Genomic DNA, 21,448 nt, shown 5'->3' on the forward strand with positions numbered 1-21,448 from the left:
TATAGCTGACACCCTGCTGCATCAGTTACGATCAATGCTGGCAACGATCCTGGCCGTTTAACCGCTTTGATGCTGCTTTCAATATTGATCAAGGCACCTAGATGGTTAACAGTGTGGGGGCTCCCTCTTTGACCTAATCGGCATCCTGAGATCATGATTGTGGGGTCCTGATGGATGCTGTGGCAATTTATGGCCAAATAACAGCCTTAGAGTCCGCTGTAGGGACCTGTTTAGAAATTGGCAACATTTATGTGGTAAAAATAAAACTTTTCTTTCCTTTCATGCCACTTTGTATTAATTCTTGAAAACAGCTGAAGGGTTAATAAAGTTACAGCAGTTTTGAAGATGTTGTGGGTCGCTGTTTTTACAATGGTATCACTTTTAGGGGTTTTCCAATATGTCGGTCCCCCAAAGTCCATAAATTTCCTTGAAAATCTACTGCTACAATTTTAAAGCTTCTAACATTCTAACAAAATAAAAGAACATTTTCCATGAGGGAAACGTAAATAAACGCAAGACATTTCAACCTCAATATACCATTATCATAAAATGTGTCCCAAAAACAATTTTAAAATCACTGGGATATGTTAAAACATTGCAGGGTTATGTGAAAAATTTGGCCTGGTCACTACTACACTAGCTTGTAAGCACTGAGTTGACGCTTGGGAGGGAGAAAATTAGGAGGAAGAAATGTGCAGATTAATATATCGTTTTGTGGGGAAAAGTTCAGCAGTCCAGTATGTGGTACTTTAGGCCTAAGACACACGGCATGAAAATTGGAGCGAGAGGAATGCGATAAAACATTGCAATATTAACCTATGTGTCTGCACCCATGAGCGATTATTTTCTGAACCCTAATCGGACGGAGAAAACAGTCGCAGCATGCTGCGGGTGCAATGCGATCCTTTTTCTCTCGCACCCATACAAGTCTATGGGGCGAGAGAAAAATCGCAGTGCACTCGCGTTACACCGGTGTAATGCGAGTGCAGTGCGAAAATCGCAATAGCCGGCAACGGAGGAGATAGGGAGATAAATCCCTCCCTCTCCTCCTCAGCGCCGGCCCTCCCCTCCTCAGTGCCGGCCCGCCCCCGCAGCTGTGGTCCGATCGCATGATCGCACCTCAGTCGCAATGACACTCGCATGACACTCGGCTCTCGCTGTAGTCCCCGTGTGGCCACAGCCATACAGTTAAAAACATAGTGATTAATAGCCATTTTCTCTGACGCCTTATTGGGGGGGACAGGACCATGGGTGTTATGCTGCTTATCCATAGGATGACATTAAGTAGATGCAAAGATGTTAGCTCCTCCCCTGCAGTATACACCCCCTGGCCCAGCCAGGCTACTTCAGTTTTAGCTTAGTGTCTATAGGAGGCACATCTCTGCAGACTACTGCAGCAAGAATTTTTTGTTTTTAGAGGGCGACTGTTCCTTCGGGGACCGATTTTCCCAAAACCATTAACAGGCGGGAACGCGGAGTGTCGCCTCCCCGTAGCCCCTCCTGCAACGCTGGATCCTGGGCTGCATCTCACTGGACCATGGTTCTCACAGGCACCGATTTTCCAGAGCCCAGAGCAGATGAAAACTTCCTCAGTCCCTCTTGCAGGCTCAGAGTTGATACACGTTCTGCACCAAGTGTGACCAGGCATCAGACTGCCATCTCCGCAGGAGCTGAGGTGAGATCATTCCGATTTTCCAGAGCAGATGGAAAAACTTCCTCACTCACTCTGGCAGGGTCTGAGTTGATACATGCTCTGTGACCGGGCACCGCAGCCGTCAGAATCTCCACACTAGCTCCCTGACAGGAATTGGAGCAATGGTCAGATCCTCCCTGATTGTATTCACATGGGCTGATTGCAGAGTCCTGCATAGCATTCCACCTATGGTGGGGGAGGGGGAGAGCTCCCTGGACTCAGGTCCGCAGCTGCGGTACACTTAGTTTTTTTTCTGTCCACCATTGTTGTGCAGGGCTGGAGGGGGGAAGGGGAGTCCCTTCCCACCATTTTTTTGTTTGATATTTTCTCATGCTCTCTTGTCGGAGCTAAGCCCCCCCCTCCGACACTCGATAAACCACGCCCCCTCAGGAAAGCGTGCGAAACTCTCCTCACACAGCTCTGCAGAGCATTGCTGCCTCTTGTTGTGATCAGAGCCTGTGGGCGTCTCTCAGAGCTGGCTTCCTCCTTCCCACAGGAACTGGGACACAGGAGGAGGGGGGAGGGGTCATCAGTCTTCTGGGTGAGTTATATCATCCTCACCTGCACATTAGCTCTGCAGAGCATTGCTTCCTCATTACAATCAGAGTTTGTGACTCATCAGCCAGAGGCTGCAGTCACATGTTTTATGCCCTGCACAACTACAGTCATGGCCAAAAGTTTTGAGAATGCTACAAATATTAATTTTTACAAAGTCTACTGCTTACGTTTTTCTAATTGCAATTTGCATATACTCTAGAATGTCATAAAGAGTGATCAGCTTAACAGCAATTACTTGCAAAGTCAATATTGGCTAAGAAAATGAACTTTAACCCCCAAAACACATTTCAACAGCATTGTATTCCTGCCTTAAAAGGAGCAGCTAACATTGTTTTAGTGATTGTTCCATTAACACAGGTGTGGGTGTTGATGAGGACAGGGCTGGCGATCAATCAGTCATGATTAAGTAAGAATGACACCATTGGACACTTTAAAAGGAGGCTGGTGCTTGGTATCATTGTTTCTCTTCAGTTAACCATGGTTATCTCTAAAGAAACACGTGCAGCCATCATTGCTCTGCACAAAAATGGCCTAACAGGGAAGAGTATCGTAGCTACAAAGATTGCACCTCAGTCAACAATCTATCGCATCATCATGGACTTCAAGGAGAGAGCTTCCATTGTTGCCAAAAAGGCTCCAGGGCGCCAAGAAGGACCAGCAAACGCCAGGACCGTATCTTAAAACTGTTTCAGCTGCGGGATTGGACTACCAGCAGTGCCGAGCTATCTCAGCAATGGCAGCAGGCTGGTGTGAGTGCTTCTGCACGCACTGTGAGGCGGAGACTCTTTGAGCAAGGCCTGGTTTCAAGGAGGGCAGCAAAGAAGCCACTTCTCTCCAGAAAAAACATCAGGGACCGACTGATATTCTGCAAAAGGTACAGGGAGTGGACTGCTGATGACTGGGGTAAAGTCATTTTCTCAGATGAATCCCCTTTTCGATTGTTTGGGACATCTGGAAAACAGCTTAATAGGAGAAGAAGAGGTGAGCGCTACCACCAGTCTTGTCTCATGCCAACTCTTAAGCATCCTGAAACGATTCATGTGTGGGGTTGCTTCTCAGCCAAGGGAATCGTCTCACTCACAATCTTGCCTAAAAACACAGCCATGAATAAAGAATGGTACCAGAATGTCCTCCAAGAGCAACTTCTCCCAACTGTCCAAGAGCAGTTTGGGGCCCAACAATGCCTTTTCCAACATGATGGAGCACCTTGCCATAAAGCAAAGGTGATCACTAAATGGCTCATGGAACAAAACATAGAAATTTTGGGTCCATGGCCTGGAAACTCCCCAGATCTTAATCCCATTGAGAACTTGTGGGCAATCATCAAGAGAAGGGTGGACAAATAAAAACCAAAAAATTCTGGCAAAATGTAAGCATGAGAGAATGGACAGCTATCAGTCGGGATTTGGTCCAGAAGTTGATTGAGAGCATGGCAGGGAGAATTGCAGAGGTCCTGAAGAAGGGTCAACACTGCAAATATTGACTTGCTGCATTAACTCATTCTAACTGTCAATATACCCTTTTGGTACTCATAATATGATTGCAATTATATTTCTGTATGTGATGTAAAGATCAGACAAACACAATTAAAAACCAGAGGGCAACAGATCATGTGAAAAAATAATAATTTTGGTGTCATTCTCAAAACTTTTGGCCATGACTGTACAGCAACAACTATAAGACTTTTAATGTATCCTGCCACGCTGAGCTACTAGGGGATGATAGCACCTCTTCCTTTTGTGAGTCCGGTGCCCCTGTAGCTTACCCCCCCACGCCACCACCGCAGCAACCGCTGCCAGCCCAGAGCCTACGGCTCCCAGTCCTCCGGAATGGGCACAGTTCCCAGAACCTGGTGCTGGCTATGCAACATCGTCCTTACACCCCTCGAGGCCCTTGGACAGATCGCAGCCTGATTACACCTCTATAGAGGGTCCTTCTGTTAAGAATCAGCCCTCTGCTTCACCGGTTGCAGATCAGAAAAAGGGCATGACCCCCATGGTTCTCTCTCTGGGGTACACAGATGGGGTTCTCCCACATGTTCCGCGGTCTCTGAGGAGCCGGAGGAAGGGGAATGATGTTTGTACCGGGATGATTCCTTGGTTTCAACCTCCCCGAGCGATCAAGCGCGATGGACTCCCTTATTGCAGCAATCAACCAAAACTCTGCATGTGGAAGATCTCCCATCCACTGTTACTGACCTTGCGGTCTCCTTTAAAAGGGTGAAGAAACCTCAAAAAAAAAAAAAAGTTTTTTGACGCCGCTTTGGTATCTGTAAACTCATGGAGTCCCGGTACCTCTTTGGCTTAGCTGTCTCTAAGGGCTGGGCCGATCCGGCCTCGGTGGACCCTCACCCAGCTTCCGCCTGCCTGAAGGACCCTCCTGTCTTTTACTTGATGGATCCTCCTTCAAGGACCCGACAGACAGACAAGTGGAGCAGCTCGATCGCTCTGCCTCGAGGCCGCGGGTCCCTCTCCCCTTCCATGTGGGTCGCACAGGCACCAGGACTACCAGTTTCCCTCAGACCCTCACAGATGTAACAGTTCACATTGCTGCGGCGGCAGAGTACCTCATGCAGGTCGTTTGATTCGGGTCCAATTGGACAATGCAACAGCTGTGGCCTATGTCAATCGGCAGGGAGGTACCAGCAGCAAGACAGCTTATCTCGAGGTCCTCAGGATCTTCACCTGGGCCGAATCGACGGGGGTCCGTGTTTTCAGAGTTACACATACCGGGAGTAGAGAACTGGGCCGCGGACCTTCTAAGTCGCCTAGGCCTGGCCGCCGGAGAGTGGTTTCTCCACCCAGAAGTGTTCCCACACATCTGCACTCACTGGAGTACACCAGACGTGGATCTAATGGCCTCAAGGTTGAACGCAAAGGTACCCGCGTTCTTAGCCAGGTCACGTGATCCACAGTCCATTGGCGCGGATGCTCGAGTCTCCTGAAGTCGTTTCCGTCTACCTTACATGTTTTTCGCCCCTGCTGCCGCAAGTAATCAGGAAGATCAAGGCAGGAGGAGTCCCGGTGATACTAATAGCACCGGACTAGCCCAGGTGCGCCTGTTATGCTGAATTAGTACAATTGCTCATGACGCCTCGTAAGCATCCCAGACCTGCTGACCCAAGGGCCCATTTCCCATCAGAACTCCAGAGCCCTGAAGCTGACGGCCTGGCCATTGAGACCTAAACTTTAACAAGAGCGAGATTCTCTCCTGCGGTCATCTCCACCATGTACAGTGCCCGAAAGCCGGCCTTCATCCCGTATTTACCACCGTAAGTGGAAAACTTTCCTTTCCCAGTGCAGGGAATCTAATGTCCAACCTATGCCTCTGGCGATCACCAGAATTCTTGATTTTTTTTTGCAGTCAGGTTGCAAAAGGGGTTGGCCCTCAGCTCCCTTAAGGGGCAGGTTTCATCTCTCTCAATATTCTATCAATACCGCCTAGCTTGCAATCCGCAAGTCAAGACTGTCCTCAAGGGTGTTTCCCATCTAGTTTCCCTGTATAAACGGTCGCTGGACCCATGGGACCCCAATCTCATTTTGGACGGTATCCAGAGGTCCCCTTTTGAACCTCTTAAGGAATCTTCTCTTGCTCTTCTCTCCTGGAAGGTAACATTCTTAGTGGCGATTACGTCCATCAGACAAGTTTCGGAACTGGCAGCACTCCCTTGCCGTGAACCCTTTCTGATCTTTCATCAGGACAAGGTGGTTCTACGCCCCCTTCCGGATTTTCTTCCGAAGGTTACTTCCCCGTTTCATATGAACGAGGACATTGTTCTGCCTTCCTTTTGTCCACACCCAGTCCATAGGGTGGAAAGGTTTCTATATTCGCTAGACCTTGTGAGGGCTCTCAGATATTGCGTACCCAGGACAGCCCCTTTAGGAACATAGACTCCTTGTTCTTCATTCCTGAAAAGCCTCAGAAAGGAGAGGCAGCTTCATAGGCAACGCTGGCTCGCTGGATTTGCTCTGCGATCCAGGAGGTCTACCGCTTGCAACTCAAGCCCATTCCTAGTGGGCTGCGGACTCATTCCACGCGAGCAATTGGTGCCTCTTGGGCCATTAGGCATCAGGCTTCAGTGGAACAGAGGTGTAAGGCTGCGACCTGGTCTTGCCTACATACTGTTTCAAAGCATTACTGAGTCCATACCCAGGCTTCGGCTGAGGCGAACCTAGGTAGGAAAATTCTGCAAACGATAGCCATGAGTGTCTACTGAGATAGGTACTCCACTATCTGGGACTGGTTCCTAGTCCTTGGGTTGTGTTGTTTATTGTTTACCCACCCATGGACTGCTTTAGGACGTCCCATGGTCCTGTGTCCCCCAATGAGGCGTCAGAGAAAAACGGATTTTTGTGTACTCACCGTAAAATCGTTTTCTCTTAGCCATCATTGGGGGACACAGCACCCACCCTGTTGCCCTGTTGGGCCTTGGTTCTCTCAGTACCTTATTTGGTTATGACTCTTTTTTTGTTTCTCATGTTCCTCTGTTGAGGTAAGTTTTTACTGTTTTTTTCCTCCTACTGCTTGTGTACTAAAACTGAGCTTGCCTGGCCCGGCCAAGGGGTGTATACTGCAGAGGAGGAGCTATGCTTTTGCATCTACTTAGTGTCCTCCTATGGATAGGCAGCATAACACCCATGGTCCTGTGTCCCCCAATGATGGCTAAGAGAAAACGATTTTACGGTGAGTACACAAAAATCCGTTTTTTTCCTTCTCGCCTATATATCAACCTGCACGGTCCATTGCCTGTAGATGGCAGTGTATCTACAATGTAACAGGTTCCTTTGAAGGTGTTTATCTTTATACTAGAAGGTGGCCCGATTCTACGCATCGGGTATTCTAGAATTTACATATTGTGTAGTTCATGTATGATTTTTGTTATAGATATAGAGATATATATATATATATATATATATATATAATATTATGTATATGTGTATATATATATATATATATATATATATATATATATATATATATATATATAATATTATATATAGATATATAGATGTTGTTGTGTGTAGTTACCAAGTGTTTGTGTAGGGCGCTGTACATGTTCTGGGTGTTGTCTGGGTGTGGCGGGGGGTGAGAGCGGTGTTGTATGTGTGTTGCGTTGTTTGTGGAGCGTTGTGTGTGTGTGTGTTGCGCGGTTTGTGTGGATGTGGTGTGTTTTGGGGGAGGTATGTTTTGTGCAATGTGTGTGTTGTGCGGTATGTGCGTATATTTATGTATGCCGCGGTGTTTGTGTGTTGGGTGTTGTGTGTTTGCAGCGTTGTCTGTGTGTGTGGGTGTCTGTGTATGGCGGTGTTTGTGGTTCCCTGTGTGTGTGTGTGTGTGTTGGGGGGAGGTGTGCACCTCCCATCGTGCTCCATCCCCCATGCTGCGCATTCCCCATCGTGCTCCATCCCCCATGCTGCGCACCCCCCATCGTGCTCCATCCCCCATGCTGCGCACTCCCCATCGTGCTCCATCCTCCATGCTGCGCACTCCCCATCGTGCTCCATCCTCCATGCTGCGCACTCCCCATCATGCTCCATCCCCCATGCTGCGCACTCCCCATCGTGCTACATCCCCCATGCTGCGCACTCCCCATCGTGCTACATCCCCCATGCTGCGCACTCCCCATCGTGCTACATCCCCCATGCTGCGCACCCCCCATCGTGCTACATCCCTCATCAAGCTACATCCCCCATCGTGCTACATCCCCCATGCTGCGCACTTCCCCATCGTGCTACATCCCCCATGCTGCGCACTCCCCATCGTGCTACATCCCCCATGCTGCGCACCCGCCATCGTGCTACATCCGCCATGCTGCGCACTCCCCATCGTGCTACATCCGCCATGCTGCGCACTTCCCATCGTGCTACATCCCCCATGCTGCGCACTCCCCATCGTGCTACATCCCCCATGCTGCGCACTCCCCATCGTGCTACATCCCCCATGCTGCGCACTCCCCATCGTGCTACATCCCCCATGCTGCGCACTCCCCATCGTGCTACATCCCCCATGCTGCGCACCCCCCATCGTGCTACATCCCCCATCGTGCTACATCCCCCATCGTGCTACATCCCCCCATGCTGCGCACTCCCCATCGTGCTACATCCCCCATGCTGCGCACCCGCCATCGTGCTCCATCCGCCATGCTGCGCACTCACCATCGTGCTACATCCCCCATGCTGCGCACTCCCCATCGTGCTACATCCCCCATGCTGCGCACCTCCCCATCGTGCTACATCCCCCATGCTGCGCACTCCCCATCGTGCTACATCCCCCATGCTGCGCACTCCCCATCGTGCTACATCCCCCATGCTGCACACTCCCCATCGTGCTACATCCCCCATGCTGCACACTCCCCATCGTGCTACATCCCCCATGCTGCGCACTCCGTTTCGTGCTACATCCCCCATGCTGCGCACTCCCCATCATGCTACATCCCCCATGCTGCGCACTCCCCATCGTGCTACATCCCTCATGCTGCGCACCCCATCGTGCTACATCCCCCATGCTGCGCACTCCCCATCGTGCTACATCCCCCATGCTGCGCACTCCCCATCGTGCTACATCCCCCATGCTGCACACTCCCCATCGTGCTACATCCCCCATGCTGCGCGCTCCCCTTCGTGCTACATCCCCCATGCTGCGCACTCCCCATCATGCTACATCCCCCATGCTGCGCACTCCCCATCGTGCTACATCCCTCATGCTGCGCACCCCATATCGTGCTACATCCCTCATGCTGCGCACCCCATCGTGCTACATCCCCCATGCTGCGCACCCCCCATCGTGCTACATCCCCCATCGTATAATAGTTCTCCTATTATACTCAGAGAGGAGTATAATAGGAGGACTGTAATAGGAGGAGTAGTCCTGGGGGGAGAGGAGTATAATGCCGGCTCCCTGCACATGTGTACCGGGAGCCGATGTACACTGGTAACTATGATACACATTGGGTAACTAAGGGACCTTAGTTACCCGATGTGTATAATGGTTACCAGCGTTCACGGGCTCCGTCAAGATCCCAACATCGCAAGGTTATGTCTGGCGCTGCTGGGATCGTGACGGAGCCGGTGTACTCTGGTAACTATGATACACATCGGGTAACCAAGGGACCTTAGTTACCCGATGTGTATAATGGTTTCCAGCGTTCACGGGCTCCGTCAAGATCCCAGCATCGCAAGGTTATGTCTGGCGCTGCTGGGATCGTGACGGAGCCGGTGTAGAAGCAAGCGATATCCCAGGATGTTGCGAGTGTGTGGATGTGATGTGTGAGGTGTGTGTGAGAGTGAGTGTGATCTGATGTGTGTGTGTGTGTGTACTCACCTGGGAGTCGGAGCTCCGTGTCAGTTGGGCCAGAGCGAGCGTGCATTGCGTGAGGGGGCGGGGCCTGCAGAGAGCCGGGGCGAGAGGCCAATCCGTGGGGGGGGGGGCGGGGCCATGGCGAGCCCAGCGGCCAATCAGCTTTGTGTCACCGTAAGGACACAATTTTGAAGCATGACAGACAGACAGACAGACAGAATAAGGCAATTATATATATAGATTTGCAGAATGGATCCCTAATGTTAATTTTTTTTGCATATGTAACAAATTCGGTATGTGAACATTGAGACATGGTATTTTCTGTCCACTAGATATTTAGCATATCGAAACTTCATGATTGACACCTATCGACTCAACCCTCAGGAATACCTCACATCAACAGCGTGCCGCCGCAACCTGGCCGGGGATGTCTGTGCTATTATGAGGTGCGAGTAATCTGGGTACTGAAGCTTAAAGTGCTAAAGAGCTGTGATGAAAACTGCAGTTTACATGCAACTTTTTAGTGGCTCTTGGTAGCATAGTATGTGATTAGTGAAACGTTTTTTATTTTATTTTTTTCCTTGTTGCAGGGTTCATGCATTCTTGGAACAGTGGGGTCTGATCAACTATCAGGTTGATGCCGAGAGTCGCCCTACACCCATGGGACCACCACCTACTTCTCATTTCCATGTTTTAGCAGACACCCCATCAGGGCTGGTACCACTGCAACCCAAAACCCCACAGGTGAATTTCCTTTTTGTAAAATCATATGCAGTTGTATTTTTTTCTGGAAATACAGTTTACATAGGTCGAAAAAAAGAATCATAGAATATTAGAGTTGGACTGGACCTCCTGGGTCATCTAGTCAAGCCCCATGCTCAAAGCAGGATTCACTAAATCATCCCAGACAGATGTCCGTCCAACCTCTTTTTAAAGACTTCCATTGAAGGAGAACTCGCCACCTCTTGTGGCAGCCTGTTCCACTCATTGATCACCCTCACTGTCAAAAACTTTTTTCTAATATCTAATCTGTGTCTCCTCTCCATCAGTTTAATTCCATTGCTTCTAGTCTTTCCTTGTGAAAATGAGAATAAAACTGATCCCACTACAGTGTGACAGCCTTTAAGATATTTGTAGACAGCTATTAGGTGTCCTCTCAGTCTTCTCTTTTGCAAGCTAAACAATCCTAAATCCTGTAACCGTTCCTCATAGGACATGGTTTTCAGACCAGTCACCATTCTGGTCACTCTTCTCTGAACTTACTCCAGTTTGTTGATGTCTTTTTTTTAAAATGTGGTGCCCAGAACTGGACACAATATTCCAGATGAGGTCTGACCAAAGAGGAGTAAAGTGGGGATAATGACTTCACGAGATCTACAATTAATGCTTCTGTTAATACATCCTAGAATGGTGTTCGCCTTTTTTGCTGCTGCATCACACTGTTGACTCATGTTCAGTCTGTGATCTATTAGTATACCTAAGTCTTTTTCACAGTCTTTTTGCTGTTGGATAGCTCTATTCCTCCCATGCTGTATATGCTTTTTTCATAGGTTGCACTTGACATTAGTTTATCCATCTGTTATATTACCACTGTAAGGCTATGTGCGCACTGAGCGTTTTTCGCTGCGTTATTGTGCGTTTTTCAGGTGCATTTTTGGGCTCCAAACTGCATGACTTTGCTTCTCCAACGAAGTGTATGACTTTTCATTTTTGCTGTCTGCACACAACTTTTTTTTGCTGCGTTTTTGAGCTAAAAAAAAAAATGGACATGTCAATTCTTTCCTTTCAAAAATGCAGGAAAACGCATCCAAAAACGCACCAAAACGTGGTAAAACCGCATGCGTTTTTTACCGATGCGTTTTTGCCGTGTGTGCGTTTTTTGCACTTTTTTTTGTGACCAAAAACGCACAAAAATGCAGCGTCAAAAAAAACACTTTGTGCGCACATAGCCTAACTTGAAGACATAAATAACTGGTGCATCTTCGGCTCTGTAGCAGATTCTGGCTTATCGGCAGCGCTGTTTTCTTCATCGTTCCTTATGGGAGACCCAGACCATGGGTGTATAGCTTCTGCCTCCGGAGGACACACAAAGTACTACACTAAAAGTGTAGCTCCTCCCTCCGAGCATATACACTCCCCGGATGACAAATCCAACCAGTTCAATGCTTTGTGTTCAGGAGGTCACACACACACATGCATCCTCGGAATTTTGATTTTTGATTTTTGATTTCAAAGATTTGGAAGAAAAGCGGGTCCAATCTGGACTCCCGGCATGTCCCTTCTCACCCCACTGTGTCGGCGGTGCTGTTAAGGTTGATTTTACAAGGCTGGAGCCTTCACATGCCGCGCTCCTTCACCATCCCCTGAGGCTCTGGCTTGAAGTGGGAGCCATCACGGTTCTCACTGCTTTGCAGGAGACCGGTCTCCATCCGCAGCCCTTTTCAGGATCCTGCCGGACGGAGCGCTCACCTCCCAGGGACCTGGCACCTGCGTCTCACAAGCTAAGTACTGAGACGTTATTACCACACACAGACAGTGGTCTTTCCAGGGGTCCCTTGTACTTTATATATTGGGGAGAGTGTGTTATATGACTGTGTTAACATTTCCGGCCGGTTCTCCAGTTTTCACTGGAGAACCGCGCCGATGGTGCCTGCACGCTGGCCGCATGTTTAAATCTAGGCCCCGGCTTCGCCTGAGGCCTAGTTTCGATTCACTACCCCTGCATGTCAGTCGTGCAGAGGGACAGTGTGGCTCCGCCCAGCGGCTGTTCAGCACAGGGAACGGACACTCCTCACTGAGGAAAGATTCCCTCCCCTGTATACCTCATTTGCCCTCCGGATCCAGCTCTCAGAGTAGGCCCCGCCCCCTCTCCTCGCTCCGGCGCCATTTTCTCAGCGTTCTCAATGTCTGCATAACCACATTGTGACAAATGGGGGCCTGGGCTGGGGGATCTGGAGGGCACAGAGATGTCCCTATGTTAAACGGTCTGGCAAGCCACAACCTCCGGTTGTGCAGCTGCTTATATACTCTGTTTATATACTCTGCTGGGGGTCATTCTGGACAAGAGCCCCCACTTCTGCAGCATGTCTCACATCAGAGCAAGGCTGCAAGGCTGTTCTTAATATGTACTGCATGTAGACTCGTACTGCCTGTACCGAGCACATAACCACATTGTGATGCTTGCTCTAACATAGTGGTCTCTCAGCCTGGATGCTCATCAGTGGTCCCTCCAGCTGCTCCGGCTCCGGTGGCTGATCCCCCGGTTTGGGCAGAATCTCTCTCCAGGGGACAGCTGTCCCGGACACTGCTGAGCATGCATCAGCCCCCTTCTCAGGGCGCTTCTGCTGCTACGGCTCGCTCAGCAAAGCTCACAGAGGATTCTTCAGCTGGTCTCAGTCCCCGTCCTCCTAAAATGGAGTCGCAGGGTCCCCTTTCCTTCCTCGTCCCGCAGCTCTGATTCACGAGCCGACTCGCAGGACGAGGAGGATGCTTTTACTAGGGGCTCGGACGCTACTTCATGTACATTGATCTGTCCGAAGGTGACGCAGATGCTAATGATTTGATTGCGTCCATTATATTTGTACTGGACCTCAATCCGCCTGTATCCGGGGTGCATTCCACTCTGGCAGAAAGGCATCAGTATACCTTAAGAGAACAAGGAGTGTGTTCCTTAACCACTCCAGTTTGTCAGCGCACTGTGACCAAGCCCAGAGCCTGTCCTGACAGACGCTTCCCAAAGCGTGGTTCTGATGACTGTTTCCCCCTTCCACCAGTGGTGGTCAAGGAGTGGGCTCATTCACCAAGGGTGGACCCTCCGGTGTCTAGGCTTTCAGCCCGGACAGTTGTATCAGTGGCTGACGGCACCTCTCTAAGGATCCCTCTGTCCGCCAGGTTGTCCTTCTGGCCAAATCTATATATGAGGCGGCAGGGGCCTCGTTCTCCCCATCTTTTGCAGCAGTGCGGGCTCTCAAAGCCATCTCTGCTTCTCTGGAGGAGATGCATTCCCTCACCAGGGACTTTATGCCCGAAATGGTTGCCTTAAAGGGAACCTGTCAGCAAATTTCGGCTAAAACCTAACAGATTCCCCCTCTGCAGCTCCTGGGCTGCATTCTAGAAAGGTCCCTGTTAGTATTGTGCCCCCTTTCTGACCAAAAAAAAGAGTTTATATAGAGGTACCTTTTTGGCTTCGGATTCTCTAAATGGGACACGGGGGCGGGCTGCCTGATGGCCGTTATTCTGCCCCCTGGTCCTGTATGCCGCCCCCATCGCTGATTTCCATACTTCTGGACGCCGCCCACTGCTCCAGCCATCCCCGCGCATGCCCAGTGCTCATCTCTCGTGGATGAGCACTGTGCCCAGTGTCACCGCTGGTGACGTGCACGCAGGGTTTAGATTATGGGCGGTGCTGTGATGTTTATTAACAAGCAACCGCCCATAATCGCGGGACCGCGCTTTCCCCCTCAGCCTGCTTCTTTCTGCGCAAGCGCGCTGCTGCTGACCTCACGTCACCTCCTTCCCATCTTGCCCTGAGGCAGGAAATAGATGGGAAGAGCGGTCCCGCGATTATGGGCGGTTGCTTGTTAATAAACATCACAGCACCGCCCATAATCTAAACCCTGCGTGCACGTCACCAGCGGTGACACTGGGCACAGTGCTCATCCACAAGAGATGAGCACTGGGCATGCGCGGGGATGGCTGGAGCAGTGGGCGGCGTCCAGAAGTATGGAAATCAGCGATGGGGGCGGCATACAGGACCAGGGGGCAGAATAACGGCCATCAGGCAGCCCGCCCCCGTGTCCCATTTAGAGAATCCGAAGCCAAAAAGGTACCTCTATATAAACTCTTTTTTTGGTCAGAAAGGGGGCACAATACTAACAGGGACCTTTCTAGAATGCAGCCCAGGAGCTGCAGAGGGGGAATCTGTTAGGTTTTAGCCGAAATTTCTGCTGACAGGTTCCCTTTAACTTCCAGGCTTCAGTCTTTTCATCCTATACCATGTCTGCCATGCTGGAGACTGTCACCGCACTGCGGTGGCCTCGGCTACTTCCCTCGCTATCCGCAGGCTCCTGTGGCTTCGAGAGTGGAAGGCAGATGCTTCTTAAGAAGTTCCTTGCTGGGCTCCCTTTTGCTGGGACCAGTCTATTCGGTGAACAACTGGATGAAATTATTAAGGAAGTTTTTTGGCAGGAAGAGTACTTCCATGCCACAAACCCAGGAAACCTGTCCAGGGCAGGAACCAGTCGAGGTTTCGTTCCTTTCGTTCCTCTAACTGGTCGTCCTCTAAGCCCTCGGCCTCGTCCACTAACTCAGCCAAGGTCCGTAAACCAACTGGCGCATGAAGCCGCGTCCTCAGAAGTCCGCAGGAGCTGCGGCCACCAAGGCAGCCTCCTCTCGTCCTTGGTCGGTGGCAGGCTCTCCCTCTTGGGCGACGTGTGGTTTCAACACGTCTTCGATCAGTGGGTGTGGGTTACCATCTCCCACGGCTACAGAATAGAATTCTATCCAGCCCGCCAAACAGATTTTTTCTGTCAACTCCCCCCTGCTCCAAGGCCGCCGCCTTCTCACAGGCCGTGGCATTCTTGCAGGCCAATGGAGTAATTGTACCAGTTCCCGACTGGGAACGGTTCTGAGATTTCTACTCAAATCTCTTCCTAGTCCCCGACAAGGACGGTGCTTTCCGACCTGGATCTCAAGCTTCTCAACAAGCATGTCAGGTGCGGCATTTTTGCATGGAATCTCTGCGATCAGTCAATGACCCAAGGAGATTTCTTAGCATCCATCGACATCAGAGATGTCTTTCTGCTTGTGCCAACCGCAGTTTCACACCAGCGTTGGCTACGTTTTGTAATCGGAGAGGAACATTTCCAATTCGTGGCTCTCCCCTTCGGGTTAGCCACGGCCCCTCGTGTATTCACAAGGTCATGGCAGCAGTGGTTGCGGTTCTGCACCTCCAGGGGTTGGTAGTGATTCCTTCCTGGACGACCTTCTAGTCAAGGCTTCATCCAGTGCAGACTGTCAGCGGAGTGTCTCGCTCACTCTCAGCGGAGTGTCTCGCTCACTCTCGCCATGCTTGCAAGTCCACTCTGACCCCGACCCAGGACCTTACGTACCTAGGGATGCAATTCGAGACTCTGCTGGCACTTGTGAAGCTGCCCTTAGTCAAACAGCAGTCCCTTCATCTGGCGGTTCGCTCTCTGCTGAGGCTCCGCCGTCATTCCATCAGGTGCTGGGTCAGATGGTAGCGTCAATGGAAGCGGTTCCCTTTGCCAGTTCCATCTGCATCCCCTGCAGCTGGACATTCTCCGCTGTTGGGACAAGCGGACCTCTTCCTTGCACAGGCTGGTGGCTCTGTCGCCACAGACCAGGAGCTCTCTTTAGTGGTGGCTTCGGCCCCTCTCTCTGTCCCAGGGACGCTCCTTTCTGGCCCCGTCCTGGGTGATTCTCACCACGGATGCCAGTCTATCCGGCTGGGGAGCAGTGTTTCTCCACCACCGAGCACAGGGCACTTGGACTCCGTCCGAATCAGCCCTCTCGATCAATGTGCTGGAAATCAGGGCTGTACTCCTAGCTCTCGTAGCTTTTCACCACCTGTCGGCGGGCAAGCACATTCGAGTCCAATCAGACAACGCGACAGCAGTTGCCTACATCAATCACCAAGGCGGGACTCGCAGCCGCCTAGCAATGTTGGAAGTTCAACGTATCCTTCAGTGGACGGAGGACTCCAAGTCCACCATATCCACAGTCCACATCCCAGGCGTAGAAAACTGGGAGGCAGATTATCTCAGCCGTCAAACCGTGGACAGTGGCGAGTGGGCCCTGCATCCGGCAGTGCTCCGGTCAATCTGCCGCAGGCGGGGCACTCCGGAAGTGGATCTAATGGCATCCCGGCACAACAACAAGGTCCCGGTTTACGTGGTTCGCTCCCACGATCCTCAGGCCTTGGTAGCGGACGCGCTGGTTCAAGATTGGTCCCAGTTCCGTCTGGCCTACGTGTTTCCCCCTCTAGCTCTCTTGCCCAGAGTCCTGCGCAAGATCAGAATGGAGGGCCGTCGGGTCGTACTCGTCGCCCCAGACTGGCCCAGGCGAGCTTGGTTCCCAGACCTGCTCCGCCTGTCCGTAGAGGTGCCGTGGCATCTCCCGGACCGGCCAGACCTTCTCTCACAGGGTCCGTTTTCCGCCAAAATTCTGCGGCTCTCAGATTGACGGCATGGCTCTTGAACCCTGAATCCTTACGGCTTCAGGCATTCCTTCCGAGATCATCTTCACTATGACTCAGGCTCGGAAGTCTTCCTCGGCCAGGATTTACCACAGGACTTGGAGAATTTTCCTGTCCTGGTGTCGTTCTTTCGGCCATGCTCCTTGGCCGTTTTCTTTGCCGACCATCCTGTCCTTTCTACAGTCCGGTCTGCAGCTAGGACTGTCCCTCAATTCCCTCAAGGGACAGGTCTCGGCTCTGTCAGCGTTGTTCCAGCGGCGTATCGCCCGGCTGGCCCAGGTGCGCACCTTCATGCAGGGCGCATCTCACATCATTCCGCCTTACCGGCGGCCTCTGGATCCCTGAGACCTTAATCTGGTCCTCACGGCCTTACAGAAACCCCCCTTTGAGCCTCTTAGGGAGGTTTCGTTGTTTCGTCTTTCACAGAAAGTGGTCTTTCTGGTGGCCATAATTTTTCTCAGGAGAGTCTCTGATTTGACTGTGCTCTCTTCGGAGTCACCCTTTTTGGTTTTTTTCACCAAGACAAGGTGGTTCTCCGTCCGACTCCGGGCCTTCTCCCGAAGGTGGTGTCTCCTTTCCACCTTAACCAGGACATTTCATTGTCTCCCCTTTGTTCGGCCCCTGTGCATCGCTTTGAGAAAGCGTTGCATGCTTTAGATTTGGTGCGGACGCTCCGGATCTATGTGTTACGCACCGCTGTTCTTAGGTGGTGCACCTCTCTTTTTGTGCTGACCACAGGTCAGCGCAAGGGTCTCTCGGCTTCTAAACCGACCCTAGCTCGTTGGATTAGGTCGGCCATATCCGATGCCTACGAATGTTCTCAGGTGCCTCCCCCGCCGGGGATTAAGGCGCACTCGACCAGAGCTGTCGGTGCCTCTTGGGCTACGGCTCAGCAGGTCTGTCAGGCTGCCACTTGGTCTAGTCTGCACACCCTTTCGAAGCACTACCAAGTGCATGCTCATGCTTCGGCAGATGCGAGCTTGGGCAGACACATCCTTTGGACGGCTGTCGCCCATTTGTGAAGTTAGGTTTGCCTACTTCTCAGTTTCTGTTTATTTCCCACCCATGGACTGCTTTGAGATGTCCCATGGTCTGGGTCTCCCATAAGGAACGATGAAGAAAAAGAGAATTTTGTTTACTTACCGTAAATTCTTTTTCTTATAGTTCCGACATGGGAGACCCAGCACCCTCCCTGTTGCCTGTTGGCAGCTTTTTTGTTCTGTGTGTTTTCACCGGCTGTTGTTGTAGACAGAGGTTCCGGTTATTCCGGGTTTTACTCTATCTCTACTTATGGGTGGATGTCCTCCTTCAGCTTTTGCACTAAACTGGTTGGATTTGTCATCCAGGGAGTGTATATGCTCGGAGGGAGGAGCTACACTTTTAGTGTAGTACTTTGTGTGTCCTCCGGAGGCAGAAGCTATACACCCATGGTCTGGGTCTCCCATGTCGGAACTATAAGAAAAAGAATTTACGGTAAGTAAACAAAATTCTCTTTTTTCCTATCAGGACTAGATGTATTAATAGGGACCATCAGGCTCTACTAAAAAGTCAACAGTGTTTGTCATATGACCGATCCGGCCCAATATTGTGGTTTCAGTTTTATAAATAAAAAGCCATAATACAGATGTGAATAGCGTTTTATAGAACAGTTCACCCTACCATGCTTTCGAAGACCGTATTTTCCTATCTCAATACTTCTCATGCATTGCAATATCACTGCTTTTTTTTTTAATTTAAACGTCCTCTTCTTTGCTCCTCGTCTTTTTTTTTTCTCCAGACCTCTGCTTCACAACAGATGCTGAATTTCCCTGAGAAAAATAAAGAAAAACCAACTGATCTACAAAACTTTGGGCTTAGAACCGATATGTACAGCAAGAAGAACACAACTTCCAAGGTAAGCGGTGACTGTCCCACTATACAAGTCTTACTTTAATAAATAAATAGAAAATGTAGTCTCAAATATTCTTATGTCCTAACAAGCCATATGTCTGTTTTTTTGCTTTTTTTTCCCCCCAAAACTGTGTTTGGTGTATCCCATTGGTATACTAACATTATAGACCCATTTTAATTCCTAAAATAGAAGTTTTATTATTTTATATAATGCTTTAATTTTGTATGGTGCCCATCTTGCCCCCTGTAGTAATGTGCCCATATTGTCCCCTGTAGTAATGTGCCCATATTGTCCCCTGTAGTAATGTGCCCATATTGTCCCCTGTAGTAATGTGCCCATCCTTTAGTAATGTCCTTATTCCAGCAGACATCAGGCACATAGACCCCTCGGTGATCGCGGCCTGTGCTGGGGCCTCCGCTGTTGTTAGTGCTTTACTTCAGTTTGTGAAGTAAAGTTCTGACGACAACCGCGGCGGCCCCTGCACCGGCCGCGATCACCGAGGAGTCTATGTGCCTGCTGTCTACAGGAAGCTGGTAAGAAGACACCTTGGAAACAGAGGATAGGTGAGAATAATTTTTTGTTGGACCCTCACTTGAGTATAAGTTGAAGGGGCATTTTCAGCATAAAAACGTGGGCTGAAAAACTCGGCTTGTACTCCAGTACATACAGTAAAACAATTTATGGCAGGCCCCTGCAGTGTACCCCAATGTAAGCACTGTGCAAATTGTACATATAACACAAATAGTCCCAAAACAAAAAAAAGGTCCGGCTCACTGGGTAGAGATAATAATCCTGGGCATGGACCAAGCTACTGTGTAGCATTCCCATAAAAGTCCAAAAATACATCTTTAGTCCTGCTACAGAAATAGAATATGAAATTTTCCTTATTGAGTAAATAAAAGTGACGTACAGACCATACGCGTTTCAAGCTGCTTAGCCGATCTTAATCATGGACTTATGAGCAGGTAAGCTGCTCGAAACACGTAGGTGCTACACCTCATTTTTCTGATGTTCCTCAGTCACTATGTTTTTATTTAAGTTAACAAGATTTCATGTTCTTCCTGTGGCTGGAATAAAGATGTATTTCTGGCCATTAGGACAAATAGCGCTTCTTGCACATGTGTATGACGTCCTTTCTCCTTATCTTTTACTTTCCATTCTCAGGTAACCGTTTTCATTATTTTTATATAGAGTAAATCTGCTGCAAGTGCAACGAGGGAGTGGACAGAACAAGAGACTCTTCTACTTCTGGAGGTGATATATGACAGGGTCACTAAAAATATATAAGGCCTTCTGTCTTTCTGATGTTTTATAAGGCTGAGCTTTTAAACTACATTCTAGGCTCTAGAAATGTACAAAGATGACTGGAACAAGGTGTCTGAACATGTCGGCAGCCGGACTCAAGATGAATGTATCTTACACTTTCTGCGGCTGCCCATTGAGGACCCCTATTTGGAGGACTCTGACGCATCACTTGGACCTCTTGCCTATCAACCTATACCATTCAGCCAGTCTGGTAACCCGGTAATGAGCACAGTAGCTTTCCTAGCGTCTGTGGTGGACCCCCGTGTGGCATCCGCTGCTGCCAAATCTGCTCTTGGTAAGCTCTCTGTAATGAGATCATTTCGATGGATTCGAAATATTACTAAGGTTTGTGCTTTCTCCTAACAGATGAGTTTTCCAAGATGAAGGAAGAAGTTCCTACAGCGTTGGTAGAAGCTCATGTACGCAAGGTTGAAGATGCAGCCAAAATGACGGGTAAAGCTGACCCTAGTTATGGACTTGAAAGCAGTGGTATTGCTGGCACAAACTGTGAAGAAAATGACCGGATAGGTGAGTTTTGTTGTTTTTAATGAAAAAGATATTATGTGACAAGAGCAAACACTGACCCATGTACTCTTTTACTCAGGAGCGGACACAGAAAGCAGAGGGCCTCTGTGCAAAAACAGTATGTGGGCCAATTGTTTTCCAATTATACATTTTATTACATTGGGGTGCAAGTCATAGTACTCCTTCATGGCTTTCTATACGATCCCTTAGTGTGATATTTAGCAGTTGTAATTGAGGACAATGGAACCTTTGACTTAAAAGGGATATTCCCATCTCCAAAATCCTATCCTTATATGTAGTAGATGTAATAATAATATTAGCAAATACCTCCAATTAGAAATGTAGTATAGTTCTTCTGATTCACAATGTCGCTTACCTCAAGTTCAGGGCATTGCAGAACCTTGGGTATCCATGGTTACGACCACTCATATAGTCACAGTTACTTAGATGCTACTTGTCATAACCATGGATACCTAAGGTCCTGCAATGCCCTGAACAGGAGGTAGGCAACATAGTGAATCAGAAGAACTATACTACATTTCTAACTGCAGGTAGTTGCTAATATTATTATTATGCCTACTACATATTGGGATATTATCTTTGAGATGAGAATATCCCTTTAATCTCTTGCATGCCTCCTCATAATCTGTAAGGAGTGGTTAAAAGTCACTTTGAAGTTGACAGTGCCCCAAATATCCCTGGCTTCCTGAGCAGCTGTACGAGTTGCACAATTGGTAAATTTATTTACAATTGCTAACCCTACACTATTGCAGGTCCGGAAGGGATTGTACAGACAGCCTATAATTAATTTGTAACCCCCATAGTATAGATGGCATTACAGCAACACGTTTACTGTATTCAAATGTGAGACTAATGCAAAGCATTTAGAAGCAGACCTGCTCCCCCTTCACGGTCCCTGCATGATGACAGCCTGCGTCTGCGGTACACTGTCAGATACCAAGCC

General features: G+C 49.5%; 1 protein-coding gene across 6 annotated transcripts in view; it reads left to right on the forward strand.

Annotated features, from left to right (window-relative positions):
• The window catches only part of SMARCC2 (SWI/SNF related BAF chromatin remodeling complex subunit C2), a 254,922-nt gene that overhangs the window by 135,744 nt on the left and 97,730 nt on the right, over window positions 1-21,448 (forward strand). For 5 of the 6 annotated variants that reach the window (XM_075336975.1, XM_075336974.1, XM_075336977.1 and 2 more), the window contains 7 exons: window positions 9,880-9,993; window positions 10,138-10,291; window positions 18,541-18,657; window positions 19,846-19,908; window positions 19,996-20,254; window positions 20,326-20,487; window positions 20,564-20,602. In XM_075336975.1, coding sequence (XP_075193090.1) covers window positions 9,880-9,993; window positions 10,138-10,291; window positions 18,541-18,657; window positions 19,846-19,908; window positions 19,996-20,254; window positions 20,326-20,487; window positions 20,564-20,602 — 908 coding nt within the window. The remainder of the gene's footprint in view (window positions 1-9,879; window positions 9,994-10,137; window positions 10,292-18,540; window positions 18,658-19,845; window positions 19,909-19,995; window positions 20,255-20,325; window positions 20,488-20,563; window positions 20,603-21,448) is intronic. The other variant, XM_075336976.1, reaches the window with a different exon arrangement.

The sequence above is a fragment of the Anomaloglossus baeobatrachus genome, chromosome 2 (genome assembly GCF_048569485.1).
Source record: "Anomaloglossus baeobatrachus isolate aAnoBae1 chromosome 2, aAnoBae1.hap1, whole genome shotgun sequence".
NCBI lineage: Eukaryota > Metazoa > Chordata > Amphibia > Anura > Aromobatidae > Anomaloglossus > Anomaloglossus baeobatrachus.